This window comes from Cyprinodon tularosa, unplaced genomic scaffold, assembly GCF_016077235.1.
Source record: "Cyprinodon tularosa strain WSP-4 unplaced genomic scaffold, ASM1607723v1 ctg977, whole genome shotgun sequence".
In the NCBI taxonomy this organism is placed as follows: Eukaryota; Metazoa; Chordata; class Actinopteri; order Cyprinodontiformes; family Cyprinodontidae; genus Cyprinodon; species Cyprinodon tularosa.
In genome coordinates, this window is record NW_024039759.1 from 330,452 (window position 1) to 347,016 (window position 16,565).

The following is a 16,565-nucleotide window of genomic DNA, read 5'->3' on the forward strand; positions in this document are numbered from 1 at the left end:
CTCAGCAGATGGCCGCTCACACTGAGCCTGGTTCTGCTGGAGGTTTCTACCTGTTCAATGAGAGTTTTTCCTCTCCACTGTCGCTACAAGCATGCTTAGTGTGAGGGATTGCTGAAGAGTCAATGAGTCGATGCAATCAGCTGGTTTTCCTTAGATAGAAAACTTTGAATCAATCTGACTGGATGATCTGGTGAACTGGAAAGTGACCTGAGATGACATGATGTGAATTGGAGCTATAGAAATAAACTGAATTATATATATATATATATATAAATAAATTAAAATCAAAAGATAATCGATCACTAAAATAATCAATAGCTGCAGGCCTTTAATAAAGCTGTTCTTTTATTCAATGTGTTTTATAGATATATAGTTAAAAATGTTAAACTGTGGAAAACCTTCATAAAAAAACAAAAACAACCAAATGCAAACAGATTTTTTTTCATTTTAAAAGAAAAATAACAAAAAGGTTAGTAACTTCAGAATCTTTTTTTTTTTTTGTTACCGTTTGTTTAGTGAAATGAGAGCAACACAGAAGAGTTAAAATTCAAGCCTTTAGTGTCCTTCTTCTTGGCCCCTTTTACACACCAGGTGCTGATTGAATATCCAGAGAAGAGACATGGCCTGTCCCTGATTTGGCCTCGCTGACAGTGAGCGCTCTGTTCCCCTTCATGGCCGGACTCCTCCTGCTCTGCTCGTCTCTTTGGCTCTGCAGGAAACGGCTCCTCCACCGTGATGGGCTTTGGTCCATTTAATTCCATCATTTCCAGTTGAGTTTCTTTTAATTATGAGTAAAATTGGCTTCCTGTCAAAGCAGCCGAGGTTGATCTGCACCAATCATCAACCGACAGCTGCCTGAATTTACGCTAATATGAAGTCAGATGTGGCGCAGCGGAGGAGGTGTGGAGGCTTCGGTCCGGTACGCGGCTGCCGCAGGTTTGAGTCCTGGCCTGCTGACCTTTGCTGCATTATTGGTCCCATTTCCTACTTTCAAAAGTAGTTTTTTGTTGTTGTAAAAACTAAGATATAAACTGACATTATTATATCAAAACCCATTATTGTAACTATTGTGATTAAGGCGGGCAGATTAATGAAATCCAGCCGTACAAAGGACAAATAAAAATTAAAGTTCAACTCATTTGGATCTTGGTCTCTTTCTGTTGTCTCCTCCTGAGGAAGGTGCATCAACGGGCTGTGAAGGACAAGAAAAGAGGAAAATATTGATTAGAGAAATATGATCGAAGACTTAATAAGAAAATTCTGGGTCAGATGTGTTTTCATTTCTTGCAAAAAGCTTCCCTCCTTTAAAACAGTTAGCTTTATTATTTAAAAAAAAATGTGTTTCCTACACCACAAGCACCCTCATCCTTTACATGATCGCTTAAATCTAAGATAATTTAGATCTAAATGAATAATATTAAACAATCTTTGAAATAATACAATATTAAATACAATGCCTTCAATTATTTTATGTACAGGGTCATAAAAACAGGCTGCCTGCAGGGATTTAAAGCTCCAGCAGGTGTCAGTATTGAGTGACGCAGCAGCAGATCCAGTTTAGCAACCAAATCACTGATCTCCGTTTATTCACTGGATTGCTGATTGCCCGTTGGTAGTACAGGGTTGAAGTGAAGCCAGCGGACTCCAGTGCTTTCAATAGGGATTCTATTTTACAAAAATGAACTCAAACATATATTTATTTATTGCTTTCCTGCTGTAAAAAAACATGAGCACCACAATACACTGATATTATTTACAGTTCGACTTTTAGTGCATTATTTATAAAACATTAATGTATAAATATCCATCCATCCATATGTTTTCCGTCACGCTTATCCCTGCTGGGGTGGCAAGGGATGCTGGTCTCCATCTATCTACGTTGAGAGGCGGGGTCCAACCTGGACAGATGTCCAGTCCATAACAGGGCAACACAGAGACAAACAGGACAAACAACCATTCACACTCACACCTAAGGAGGATTTAAAGAAGTTAACCTAACAGTCATGTTTATGGACTCTGGGGGGAAGCCGGAGTACCCAGAGAGAACCAATGCATGCTCAGGGAGAACATGCTAACTCCATGCAGAAAGACCCCGGGCCGGGAATCGAACCCAGAACCTTCTTGCTGCAAGGCAAGAAGCCCATTAGAAGCAACAAAATCAAATTTAGAAATTTCATCAACAGTTAATGAAGCATCTGATGAGCATCTGAAGGGCATTGCGTGTGTCAGATGTTCCGCTGCGCTGCAGGACCTTTTGCTGAGCGCCAACCATTGACTTTGCTTCTGCTGCCTCTGCTGCCTTAGGTGTAAACGTAGCATAAGCATCTGACGAGTTTCAGAAGCAGCAGCTGCTGGATTTAAAAATTGACCTTTAGCTGCTGGACGCACCTCATCAACCAATGAGAGAAGCTGATCTGGGAGCTGGCAGGGAGTCAGACGCAGCACTGCTGATGCAGAGCGCTATGATCACTCCTCTGAAACAGTTTATTAACGCCTAAATTAACTTCAAATGTAGAAACCTGCCGGCAGAATATGTTGGCTTTTATTATCCTGCTGCCTGCAGTTTGTAGCACAGACCTGAAAAACGCTAACATCTACTTCCAGCCGCCACCAACAGGAGGGGAAAACCCTGGAGAGGCGAGCGGGCCTGAGGCAGCTGCTGCTGGGGATTCCCAGTGACAGCGCAGCGCCGGTATGTGGGGGTCTGAGCGGCTCCCACAGAGAAATAATCTTTGAAGGCAGGATGGTAATCTGGATGAACTGACTGCACAGACCATGTTTTCAGCAGGACTTTCTCACTTCAACATAGATTCTAACTACTTTCTACCCGCTGATCACAGCTAATATAGCCGCCATTGTTCCAGGCAGAGAAAGGATAGGGTAGCTCCGCCCACCGCGCATCAGCCCCACTTTACCACCGAGCAGCTAGAGCAGCAAAGATGCTTCAGCCGCGCATCAGAACTAAACTGGTACAAGCATGAAAAATGCTGCTCCTGCTGCTTCAGTCTGAACGTAGCATTACATGTTATGATGATGATGATGACGATGGTAGCTGCGGCCGTCTAGCTTCACCCACCTGTGTTCTCTTTCTAGAAACTCTGAAGAACTTCTCCAAGCGAGTCTGCTGCAGAGAACCCGCTGCCTGCTCCTTCTTCCTCTCCTCTCGTCTGTTTTCTCGATTTCCATGGAACGTCTTCATGCGATGACGGATCCTCTCCTCCCTGGATAAAAGAAACTGGTTTGAGCTGGAGTTCCAATGGCTCCACATCCGTTCAGATCCAAACACAAAAAAAGAGCTTCACCGGATATGTCTGCTGTGAGAGAGGAAGGCCACCAGGGCCTCTTCATCAGGCTCGCTCCACAACAGCTCAGGAACGCTCGTTTCCGTGGCGTCCAAGAAGATCTTCCTGGCCTCTCTGTATTTCCAGGCTTCCGGTACGGGATGCGTCTAGAAGTGATTGGATTATACTTCGTTTTTTTCCTAACTAGATGTGGATCACAATAATGCTGATGCATCACCTTCCTGTTGATGTGCAGGACGACATTCTCGATGGTACGGTGCTCCTGGATCAGCTTCAGAGCTTTCTTTGGACCCAAACCAGGGATCTTTCCACAGTAATCACAGCCCAGCAAAATGCAGAGGTCAACCAGCTGACGGACAGTCGCACAATAAGTCAGAAGTAGATTTACTCTGAAAAATGTTTTTTGAGAAATACTCTACTTCTTTTCCCTCCTACCTCCTCATGGTTGAGTTGCAGTTTCTCCAACAGCTTTGGTAACGAGTATTCAAGTATTTCACTGCAAAAAAAGCAGAAAATCTCCATCAGATTCGCCTCGCCTCCTCCAACAAAGAACACAATGAACTTTGGTGGAGGCTGAAAATCATCAACTAGCAGCTTTTCCTCAGGTTTTGGTTCCAATGCTTTATTTTTCAAAATGGTGAAATAAAATCAGCTTCCAGTCATTCCTCCACTGTCAACATTTCCATGATTGTAAAAACAGGGGAGAAAAAAAGAATAAGAGAACTCGATCTGAAAAAATATTTTAAAAATGATAACGTTGTAAAAACAAAACAAAAAAAAATACATTTTAAAATATAAAAAAAAAAAATTTAAAATGTTAAATTTGTAAAATAAAAATAAAAAATATATTTTAAAATAGAAAAAAAAACAAGAAATAAATGAAAAATTATAAATTATAATTTTGTAAAAAAAAAAGATTTTGAAAAAATTAATGAATTTTAAAATATAAAAAATGTATTCAAAATGATTACTTTGTAAAAAAAATAAATAAAAACTAAGAAAAAAATACATTTTAAAGTACAAAAAACTAAAAATAAATTCAAAATGTATTTATTTATTTGTAAAAAAAAAATAATAAATAAAAAAAATTAAAATATAAAAAAAATTAATTCAAAACGATAATTTTGTTAAAAAAAACTATGAAAATTTTTAACAAAATATATTTAAAAATATAAAAAAGCAAAACATAAATTATTAAATAAAAAAAAATACAAATATTAAAAAAATAAATTCAAAACGATAATTTTGTAAAAAAAAAAAAAAATGAAAATTTTTAACAAAATATATTTAAAAATATAAAAAACTAAAACATTTATTCAAAATTATAATTTTGTTAAAAAAAAAACTAAATGAAAATTTTGAAAAAAGAAATGGATTTTAAAATACATTTACAAAAAATACAAAAAAATACATTTAAAATCACAACTTTGTAAGAATTAAAAAATAAAAAAGACATTTTGAAATACAAAGAAAATAAATTCAAAATAATAATTAAAGACAAATTGAATTAAAATTTTGAAAAAAAATATATTTAAAAATATAAAAACAAAAAAATATTCAAAATGATGATTTTGTAAAAAAAAAATGAATAAAAAATACATTTTAAAGTATAAAAATAAATTGAAAATTATTACTTTGTAAAATAAAAACACTATTGGTAAAGTGTGAAAAAATAACGTGAAAATATAAAAAGCAAAAAATTAATTTTAACAGAAATAAATTGCAAAAAGAACTTCTGATAATAGAGTAAAACTCTTAAAACTTTTCTTGATTAAAACGTTTTTTTCCAGTTTCAGTTCAGGATTGGATTCCCCCCCCACATTTTAAGAGGCAGAACGTGTTTTTACTGCAACAATAATGGATCAGATTTCACTCCATACCTGTCCCTCTTAGCGTTCAGCTGCCGAATGAGAACATCAGCTCCAAAGGGCAGCGTGTCCATGTCTTCTGAGGCCACCGCGTCCACAACCCCGTCCCTCACCAGCCGTGCGCAGGTTTTCTCAGCGTCCCCTGGAGCCTGAAAACAAATAAATAAATAAATATATGATGTATATTATGTTTTACAAATCAAACAAATAGAATGTGGACAATAACCAAGTTCTACCTGGATAACAGGCACACCCATGTGCTTCAGGAGCTCAACAGAATCCTTTATTTGCTGCGATGCTGCGTCAAAACAAGCATGGATAAAAACTCAGAGGCAGCGTCGCAACTTTGGAGCTTTTAAAGGCGAGGATGAAACTTCCTGCGCTGTCGTACCCTTTCCTGTTCTGCTGGGGGGGCTCCATCCAGCTGCCTCGGCTCGCCGCTCCAGCTGCAGACCAAAAGGAATCCTCATTCTGCTGTTTCTACCACACCAATTCTCCGTTTGATGATGTCAGACCATAAACGCTCCCAGAAAGATGGAAAACATGTCTCACAACAGGTGTCTTTTCCACGGGAGGCGTTCCATCCAACACAAAGACCGGCTTTATGTCGTGTTCCAGGAAGGTCAGCGTGCGGAAGAAGAGTCCGGTCAGAGGGCTGCAGAGAGGAACCACAGCTGTTTCTACATCTGGATTACAGAACCGATCGGTGGGCGTCAAAGATGGCTCACCTCAGCGAGGGGGTCGCCGCTCGGAACTGGTTCAGAACCACTGAGGTGTCCAAGGCGATCACTTTCCCTGCCGGAAACACAGAACGGAAATCTGCATCCAACTGGACAGGAAGGAACCGAGCTAATCTCATCTGTGGTTTTATTTTAATAAGAGTGTCACAGACCGGAGACTCCTAGGAATGCAGAGAGGCCTTTACCTCTTCAGTTCTTATAAGATATTATTATTGATTTCATTTTGAATTTTTTATTGATTTTCTTAATCATTTAATGCTGAATGGTGCGGTTTGAAGCACTGTTGCCTAGCAGCAAGAAGATCCTGGGTGTGATTCCCGCCTCAGGGTCTTCCTGCATGGAAGGTTTTATTTATTGCAGGTTTGCAACAATTAATCGTGATTATTCCAGTATTAAAATAATCGTCAACTAATTTTTTAATCGATTAATCATTAACTGGAGTATAGAGACTGTAAAATATGCCTTTAGCTGATAGAGCAGCAATTATACCAAGATTGTTAAAAAAATATATATACATTTTGCATTTAAGATCATCTTTTTCTTCTGTCAATCTGCTCTATCCAGAACGCCTCAAGTGGAAAAGTTTTAGTTTCAACTAAAGTCTCTTTAATTCAATCCAACTTTATTTATAAAGCACTTTAAAATTTCTCAAAGGACCAAAGTTCTGTACAGTGAAACAACATAACACCATTACTCAGATAAAAAAAAACACACAAGCATAAAAGACTAAATTAAAATCAGAACTATAAAATCTATAATAAAATAAAAATAAGAGTAATTTAAAATAATGTATCACAGACTAAAATCAACATCTCACACAGTTTAGAAAGCCATGGCAAAGAAATTAGTTTTTAAGAGCGGTTTAAAATCAGACGAAGGAGTAGACCATAGAATTTGCATGGAAGGTTGTTCCACAGAGAAAGCATGATGGCCCCCAAGCTTCTCTTTAGCTTTTTGGTCCCTGAAGAAGCGGCTGATCAGCTGACCTGATTGAACGGGGGGGGGGGGGGGGGGGGGGGGGGTTCTACTGGATTCATTTTGTTTTAGTCTTTTTCCTGCTTCACAAAGGAAGGCAGCAGCTTGACATGAAGCCATGATGGTGATTATTTTACATCCAAGTAGTATGCAGTTTTTCATACACACACACATCAACACGCACACATCAATTTCAAACAGATGGTATCGGTCAATACCGCACAGCCAGATATCGGGTATCGGGGCCAAAATATGGCATCAGCACTATTTGCTTTGTTCAAAATGTAAACAGTCCCACACATTCTCATCTTCATACTTTGGACCTTGTGCTGTCATATGGCATAGAATGTGAAGAAATAACAGTATAGTATAGTATATATAAACAGCCAGGCATTGGGGCTAAAATATGGCATCGGCGCAACACTAGTTTTAAGCATCAACTATTTTCCTGGTATTGCTAGTTTGATATTTAAATATTGTGATAAATTACCCTGGTAGGTTATAATCTATCATTGTGCAGATTTATTTCCTCACATCTCTACTTTGTTCCCATATGTCCTTCATGATATTATTCTCATAATAAGAATAATTAAAGCTACTCCTTGTGTGTTTGAAAAACAGCTAACAATCCAAACATCTGTTAATTTTGTTTTGTTTTAAAACACATCTGTTACTGATGATCAGTCAATGAAGGGTTGTTTTTTCCCCTGAAGAGCACATGGCTTTTTTAAACATTATTAAATGTATTTCATGCTGCTGGAGCCATTGTTTACCTTTTATTTGTTTACAGCATTATCCAACATATTATTAGACCAAAGACATTTTATTCACATTTAACTATTCTTCACTTCGTGGAGACGTTTATGGGCGATTTGATGGTTATTTTAGTTTGGAAACAGTTAATACAGTGAAGTATTAACCGTTTATGCAGTGATGACTGATTATGTTGAAGGATGCTAACATGCTAACATTAGCGGCTAACAGGAAATCAAGCTCTACGTCATAATTACGCCTTTATTACCAGCATAGTCTCTGATGTCCTTATGGGAAACTGCAGCTGGAGCGTCTGAACGGATCAAATCAGCCAGTTTGGTGATTCCCATGGTCCTCAATGAAGAGCGATCAGCATCCGGGCAGCAGGTGTAACAGCGAACTAGTGTCGGAGGAAACACATGCGCTTTATCATAGGTCCGCTGTTCCAAAATAGTTAAAAACAATCCGAAGGACTTTGGCTCTGTTCGAAAACCTAGGACGGGTCCTCCAAGGACGCGGTCTACCTAGACTGGATCATTCGAAGTCCTTGAAAATAAGGAGACCGGAAGAGTTTAGGCTGTGAATTCGACCAGGTCTACCCTTCGGCGGGTTTTACCGCCGTATGCTCTGTTGCTTAGCAACCGTGAACGTTGACACACAAAGCAGGAAAAGAATGAATACAGAAGTTTTCAAAACTGTTTATTTATTTCTTTTTTATTGTGAAGTGAACAAAGACTGAATGAATCCAGAGATGAATAAAGGTTCCAACCACCGGTATCAGGAACAAATCAAATCAAATGTAATGATAGAAACCTTAGTGAGTTAAATAAAATGCTGCTGTCATTTTGCACATCTCTGATGCTGCTGCTATTTTCTAATATCCATTACTGTAAAAATGTCCATAGCTGCATATTGGTTATTTATTCCCCAGTTTTATATTGTTAAAAGACTTTACAGTATTGTATTGTTTATATTTTAACTCTTCCCTATTATGTTATTCTTATACATTTTTCTACGGTCCACATTTGTGTGACCATTTTCAATAATCTTTCTGCTGCTGTAAATTTTTCCATTGTGGGAAAATAAAGGGATTTTCTATTCTATTCTATAAAAGGGGTAGAAAGATATAAGTAAATCTAAACAATATATTTATAAAAAATATATCTGCAAAATCTCTAATATTCAACAACAAAAAATACGAAGTTAAGCATATTGTGCAAAACAGCAATAAAAAGATAAAAATCCTATCAGATTTATAGTCCCCACCCTGCAAATATATTAGAATCTGTCCTTAAATTCCAGCCAAACCCATTTACACAGTAACTGATTAAAACCTTTAGATAAATCAAACACTACCGCCACATATCTGACTCAGTAACCATTAAAACAACTATTTTCATTAATCTCAGACGGAACTATTCACTGACTGGATTATATTAACCTGAACTTCCAATTTTCACCACTGTTCGGCGCCAAGTAACCTTTACTCTGATCACGGCTTGCTTGGTCTCGCAATGACTCCTGGGATATCCAAGGATACCGAGGATACATCGGACCCGTCCTTCAAATCGGTCAAAAAGAAGGACGCATTTTAAGGCCGCATAACGAGGACTCTTGGAATCCGACCAGACCTCGGCGCCGCGCTATGACGTAATCGGTCTTCAAATTCGGTCTTCTAAGGATGCGTCCTAGGTTTTCGAACAGAGCCATTGTTTCCAAGTTTGAAGACGTTTCTCTTCCATCCAAGAAGCTTTTTCAATTCAAATGTTAGAAATAATGTTGAGTTCCAGATTTTTGGCTTAGAAACAGGGGTGGATTTAGGAAATCTGGGGCCCTAGGCAAAGACAGGCAGGGGGCCCTCTGAACTGAGAAGACAACACATAAAACAGACCCATTCTACAGATAGAGAAATGTTAATAGAATAGACATCCATTATCTGTTCTAGGTTGTGTCCCTCTCTTCTTGTCCCTTTTCTTCTTGTTTTCCTCTCTATGTTTTGTACTCAGCTGACTTTTCATGCTGTCTCTAAAGGAATGAAAGATTTTTTTTCCAAAAAATATAAGATTTAGTATATATTGTGTGTATATACATATAAATACACAAATATATATATATATATATATATATATATATATATATATATATATATATATATATATATATATATATATATATATATATATATATATATATATATATATGCAATTACCATAACAAAGTAATAAATACATGTAAATTACATGTTCATCATCAATTTAGCTCTTTCGGCTCATTTCTTTTATTCTGCTCCATTAACACATTCATTATATTATGATTTATTTGTATAATATGTTATAACACATGATTTATAGACTTCATTGACTTGATAATGACTATGCAATGTGATGGGCCTATTTATTTATTATAAGTTAATCTACTGATGCTATGAAACAGCCAGTGGGTGACAAAGTGATGAATTTATCTTTATTTTAAAAGTCTTAAGTCCCCCTCAAAATAAGAAAATCATCGTTGTTTGATGTTGTAGCACATGGATCGTTTACATTGTGACCGGTCTAAATAGGGAGTACCAATATGGTGGCCAGTGCCTTTACCTCAACCCCATACTATCAACAGGCAATCAGCAATCGGGGAATAAATAGAGATCAGTGCCAGAGCTACACAGAACATGGCGGATTTAATGCAGCTGTGGAGTTTAAACAAAACTTTATATAATGTTTTGGAGGATGGGGAACTACTTTATAACAAGCTTCTTATTTAGGTGATGTTAAGCTAAATAATAGCTCATTTATATAAAGAGTTGTTTATACTATTTGATTTTATGAATAAAGTGTTGTTTGAAATCTCTTGTGATGTTTTATGGCGCTTGGTTAACAGCGAAAGTGTGCTCTAAGTTGGTGAGGGTGTGGGTGTGGGTCAGGATAAAATCAATGAATATATAAATAAATCTAATGCTATCTAATAAGCAATTATTAAACATAAACTGCATTAATAAAGGATAACATGTCTGGTTCCCTGATACTTCTGCTAATTTATACCTTGCTTTAACCTTTTCAAGGTTTCCTATTAAAATATTTCTACAGTGTAACATTATGTGTTCTACAGGTTTTTTTTCTGATCACAGAAATCACAATTTCCTGAGTGATGTTTCCCTGTTCTAAAGAGTGAACTGTTCAGTCTAGTGCGTCCAAATCTCACTTAGACTTAGACAAACTTTATTGTCGTTTTGTACACACCCTGTGTATAGAACATTTCTTTCAGTACAGCTCTCAAGAACCCCATTTTATTCAACAGTTCATCAGTCTGATGGCGGTGGGGAAGAAGCTGTTGCAGAACCTGCTGGACCTGCATCCAATTCTGTGAAGCCTCTTCCCAGACAATATATTCTCATTATCAGTTCGTATGAAATCGTACCAAAAGTTATGCACAGTATTTCGTACGTTTTTGACGTTTTTCCTCGAAAAAACACATCAGTGCGCATGCGAAACCAGACAGACGAATAAAGCAGATCCGCGGACGGACGTAAAACTGGGAAAAACAGTGCAATAATTACCTTTTCATGTCTCTAACTACGTTGCTTGCTGTTTTGTATCTTAGGGTTAGGGTTCATTGTATGTTAAATTCTATGTTATTGAATGGTGCGTAAGATGCGCATGCGCAAGGATATCTTGTCTCGAGGCAAGACGTAAAAATACAACGAAATGCGACGAAAAAAACGTCTAAAACGTACGAAATTATGGTGCATCACTTTTCCTACGATTTCATACGAACTGATAATGAGAATACACTGTCCCAGAGGGCAGCAGGGAGAACGGTCCATGGTGGGGGGGTGAGGGGTCATTGATGATGTCACGGGCTCGGGACACGCAGCGCTGGGATGAAATGTCTTTAATGGAGGGAAGAGGAGCCCCCATGATCCTCTCTGCTGTTCTCACCTTCTTCCAGTCTGAGGCGCTGCAGCCTCCACACCACACAGTGAGACAGCTGCTCAGAACGCTCTCTATGGTGCTGCTGGAGAAGGTGGGGAGGATGGGGGGGGTCAGACTCAGATTCCTTCGCAGGAATCTGAGTCTTGATATCATTGCGCTTTTTCTTCATTTTCTTTCTGTATCTTATAAAACCATCTCACACGTTCTTATTATTTCTGCCAAACTTTTTTAATTTCTGTTTAATGATGCACTAAAATTCTAATTTACTCTAATTATTTCCCATATCAGTTGTTACCTGTCGCTTCTTTTTCACTTTCACTTTAAACCATAAAGCAAATAAGTTATCGTTTGGTTTTTAAAATAACTTTTGCCAAAATATTATTTGTTTTTTTTAATTTTCATTAATCTTCATTAAAGTGATGTTTCACTTCCAGGAAATTCAGAAGCACTAAACATCCCTTTTCCTGGTCCTGCATGTCTCCAAAGTGTATGGCAGGCCATTATAACATTTAATACATTGACGGAATATGTCTTTCAGATGTCTAAAATAAATTTGCTCCTAGTCAAAATGAACATTTCAGATATCTGTTATATAGTTCTTATTAATACAGATGATGTCATGTTTCCCATTCATGTGTACTGGGCTGTCACTTTCAGATGATTAAAGTGACATCATTCTTTTCTAAAATAAACATCCTGAATATCTAAAATGTCAGATCTCTGTAGAAAAACTGTTACTGGTTACATTTTTTAATATACATAAAAAAAAACATTGCAGATGCCTTGAGTATAATTTTCAATTTGGAAAAATATATTTTTACTATCAATCAACTTTACATGCCGCATGCCGCAGAATGCTTCCCTATAGCGCCACCTTTATCTCTGTGGAAAGATCGGAGTCACACTGGGGAGAGAGAGGGGGAAAAAAAGCATATTTCACACTTTATCCTTGACAGGATTCAGTTTGAGATATCAAAAAAAAAGAAGAAAGAAAAGCACATGTAACATGAGACAAACATTTCAGCAGAGCGTCACATCGGAGGCGGAGTCACATGAAGTCAATCTGGCATTTGAGACATTAGGTGTGTGTGCATGTTGAGGGCGGTCAATTTGTCCGTGAACGCCGTCCGCAGGCCATTGTCCTTGATAAGGTGGAAGTTTATCAACAGTCACTGAGCGCGTCCAAAGATTTTCGTGGGTAGGGGAGGGAGGAGCAGTTCTTCTGTGCCCTTTCGCCATAACATCCAGGGGAGATTAGATAAAGGGGGGAGGCCGAATTCAGAATAACACTTATTGTTTTGAGAGCAGGCTGCACAGGAATTTCCCGTCAGCCATGAGTCTTTTCTTGCTGGCTCCACGTGGCGAGTCTAATATTCCAAATGTGTTGGGTTTTTCCCGCCTTGAAGCGAGCGTGCGCATCCAAGATATTCAACATATTCTCATTATGAGTGCGTATGAAATCGTACGAAAAGTTATGCTCACTATTTCGTACGTTTTTGGACGTTTTTCCTCAAAAAACCACATCAGTGCGCATGCGCTGGCAGACAGAAAAAAAAAGCAGATCCGCGGACGGACGTAAAACTGGGAAAAACAGTGCAATCATCACTTATTCATGTCTCTAACTACGTTGCTTGCTGTTTTATATCTTAGGGTTAGGCGTTAGACACTCTCTCGATGACCCCCCCCCACCCAGTCCGACGACTAGAGCAGTTGGTTAGGGGATCAAAGGCATTGCACGGGCCGGCGCACGTTCGTTGATATCTCTCAGATCCATAGCCAAGTCAGTTTGTAGAACTTGGAGAATTAGGGTTAGCTTTTAGAGTAATGGCTAGGTTTTAGGGTTAGGGCAAGGCTAAAAATTAGGTTTTAGGGCAAGTGTGAAGGTTAGGGATCGGCTAAGTGTATTTTTAAGGTGTTAGGTTTAGGTATGGGTTCCACTAATATTAGGGTCAGGGTTAGGGCTAATTGTAATTTATACAGAGATGGGAAGTAACGAAGTACAAATACTTCGTTACTGTACTCAAGTAGATTTTTCTGATATTTTTACTTTACTACTTATTTTTATGGTGACTTTTTACTTCTACTCCTTACATTTTAAAAAAATTGGCTCGTTACTTTAGTTTTGAATCATTTCAATGGAGTTACCGTTATTATTTTTCACGTCATCAATACCAAATTCAATCTAATTGGATGGGAATCTACGTTGCATTTGACGCACCGCTACAAGATGAATCGACAGATTCGGCGGTATTCATTGGCGGCAAATCATTGCAGCTTGGTGGCGGTGGCGTTAGCATAGTAGCATGGACGACGAGATGATTGAAAATGAACACAACGGAGATCTAGTCCTATTGGCAGACATCCATTTAAAATGTAGGCAACGGCATGAAAAAAGTGCTTTCTACTTTTACGCTTTAAGTAAATTTACAAGCCTGTACTTTGTTACTTTTACTTGAGTAAAGAAGTTTAATCAGTACTTCCACTTTTACCAGAGTATTTTTTAACACAAGTATCTGTACTTTTACTCAAGTACAGAAAGTTAGTACTTTTGCCATCTCTGAAAATTGCGCATCAGAGTTTGCATTCTTTTAACTTCAAGCAAAATTTAAAAAACATTGTTTTTAGCACCTGCATTGACCAATAGAAATGTAGCTTCACACCCCCCAGAAGTGAAAAGATGTGATTTTATTTATCCCTTGGGATCAGAGATGGCAAAAGTACTCACTTTCCGTACTTGAGTAAAAGTACAGATACTTGTGTTAAAAAATACTCTGGTAAAAGTGGAAGTACTGATTAAACTTCTTTACTCAAGTAAAAGTAACAAAGTACAGGCTTGTAAATTTACTTAAAGTATAAAAGTAAAAGTAGAAACCACTTTTTTCATGCCGTTGCCTACATTTTAAATGGATGTCTGCCAATAGGACTAGATCTCCGTTGTGTTCATTTTCAATCATCTCGTCGTCCATGCTACTATGCTATCCACTTTTACCAGAGTATTTTTTAACATAAGTCTCTGTACTTTTACTCAAGTACGGAAAGTGAGTACTTTTGCCATCTCTGAATTTATATTGTATATTCGCGAATGGTGCGTCAGATGCACATGCGCATACGACGAAAAAAACGTCCAAAACGTACGAAATTATGGTGCATAACTTTTCGTACGATTTCACACGCACTCATAATGAGAATAGGTTGAGATATTATCCCATCTCACATTTGAGTTCAACCACAGCAGCCAGCCAGCGTTCAATCACACCCAGCATACGGCTCAACTCCCAATCTTGATCTTGCCTTTGTGAGGGCGTCAACCGCTGCCGGCAGCCTGATCGATGCCCAAATTGCCGCCGACATCCTCTGTCATTGTGGTTACATCAGGTATCCTCAGAATCCAAACAGGGGAATCTCAAGTATCATAAATCCATCTTCTACATCGTCCACTGAGCGTTGTGAAACACACCATCCTCCAAGCCTTCCAGGAGTCCATGATGTTTCCCATGAAGTAAGTCCCAGCAGGACAGGAAGGGCCCCTTTTCCCCGTCTTCCAGTTGAGAAAATGTGATCAACTGCATACTAGTAAAAAATGTTAATTATCTCCACAGCTGCGTTTGGATATTCCGGCTGTGAGGCGGACCTTAATGAGAAAAATGGTGAATCCTAAATCACTTATACGAACGATTTAAGAACCTTTTCTTTTAATAAGAAGGCTTCTTGCAGGAGGCCTATTGTTATATATTCACTGACGGAAAAAGAAATGAATATTAATTCAGTTTATCTTACAAAAAATGGACAGAGGGGTGAGTAAATGGACATCCAGCATTTATTATACGAACAATATTTACAGACATTTCACAAAGGAATAAATTAGAAACACATTAAGCTAACTTATCCCAGTTTTAAATAAGTATAATTAATAAATTATATGTATGTAATGATCACAGGAAAACGATCAGTGCAACATGATCCACAACAGATAAATATATACTATTTAAAAACACTAGTATTTGTTTCCACTGCTGTAGTTTTCACCTGAGCATAAACAAACTGTTGCTCTTGGATTTAAACTCCATTAAGAATAAAATTATTTTTTTATTACCCACACCATATAAAAAATCTTTAAAACATGTAACATGCAGGGTAAATGTGATGGCATCTGCAGAATCCTTATTTTGACACTTATCAGCCAGTTTTCCCAGACATTCAACACTTTAGGAAATCCTTGCTGGCTTCCATCTTTAAACACATATTGTTCATAATAACTGAAGCCTGACAGCTTTTTTTCTTTCAGTGCAAATCTGTATGAAGGTTTTAGTGTTTAAACCAAGGTCTAATATTTAAATGGAATCGGGTTTAAATTATCAAAGATAAATTATTGTTTTGGAGAGTTTAGTTTTATACTAAATATTTGCAAAGGTAAACTGAACATAGTTGCAATAATGTTTGACTGAAATATATTAACATTACGAGAATAAAGTTGAAAAATGACAAAAATCTATTAATCATATTTTATGCAGGGGCAGATTTACCATCAGGCAATACTAGGCAGTTCCCTAGGGCCCCAAGTTCCTGGGGGCCCCAAAAAACTCTATTTAAATGTATGGTTAATACAACTATTCCTTATTTCTGCTCATTAATGATGTTTTTGATAAAATACCATCAGAACGCTGATAATATTAAGTGTGTCTCAGCCCCCCCCTTCAGTGTCCACCATATTGGATCAGTCCATTTGCTGCACATGTTCAGAAAGGTCCAAACAGACAGCAGCAAACCATTTGAAAACAAACCATGCAAAGAGCAGTGTTGCTAACTTAGCGCTTTAGTCGCTATATTTAGCCACTTTTCAGACCCCTCTAGCACTTTGATTTCTAAAAAGCTCCTAGCGCCAAATCTAGAGACTTTTTTCTGCTACTGGAGACTTTGGAGACAACATCTAAAAGCAGCGAACTCTGCTCTCCAGAGCGAGTAGATTGGTAACCCCGCCTCCTGCTCTCCTCTATCTTGTCT

At 37.8% G+C, this 16,565-nt stretch overlaps 1 protein-coding gene across 1 annotated transcript; it reads right to left on the reverse strand.

Moving 5' to 3' along the window:
• Positions 1–487: 487 nt before the first annotated feature.
• Positions 488–8,060, reverse strand: zgc:110269 (probable flap endonuclease 1 homolog). The gene is made up of 11 exons (XM_038275736.1): positions 7,907–8,060; positions 5,899–5,965; positions 5,723–5,825; positions 5,562–5,616; positions 5,407–5,468; positions 5,183–5,319; positions 3,738–3,798; positions 3,520–3,651; positions 3,303–3,448; positions 3,077–3,221; positions 488–1,192 (listed from the first exon to the last, which is right to left on the reverse strand). Exons 1-11 carry the CDS (start codon positions 7,986–7,988, stop codon positions 1,136–1,138), a joined length of 1,047 nt encoding a protein of 348 aa, XP_038131664.1. The 5' UTR covers positions 7,989–8,060; the 3' UTR covers positions 488–1,135.
• Positions 8,061–16,565: the final 8,505 nt, after the last annotated feature.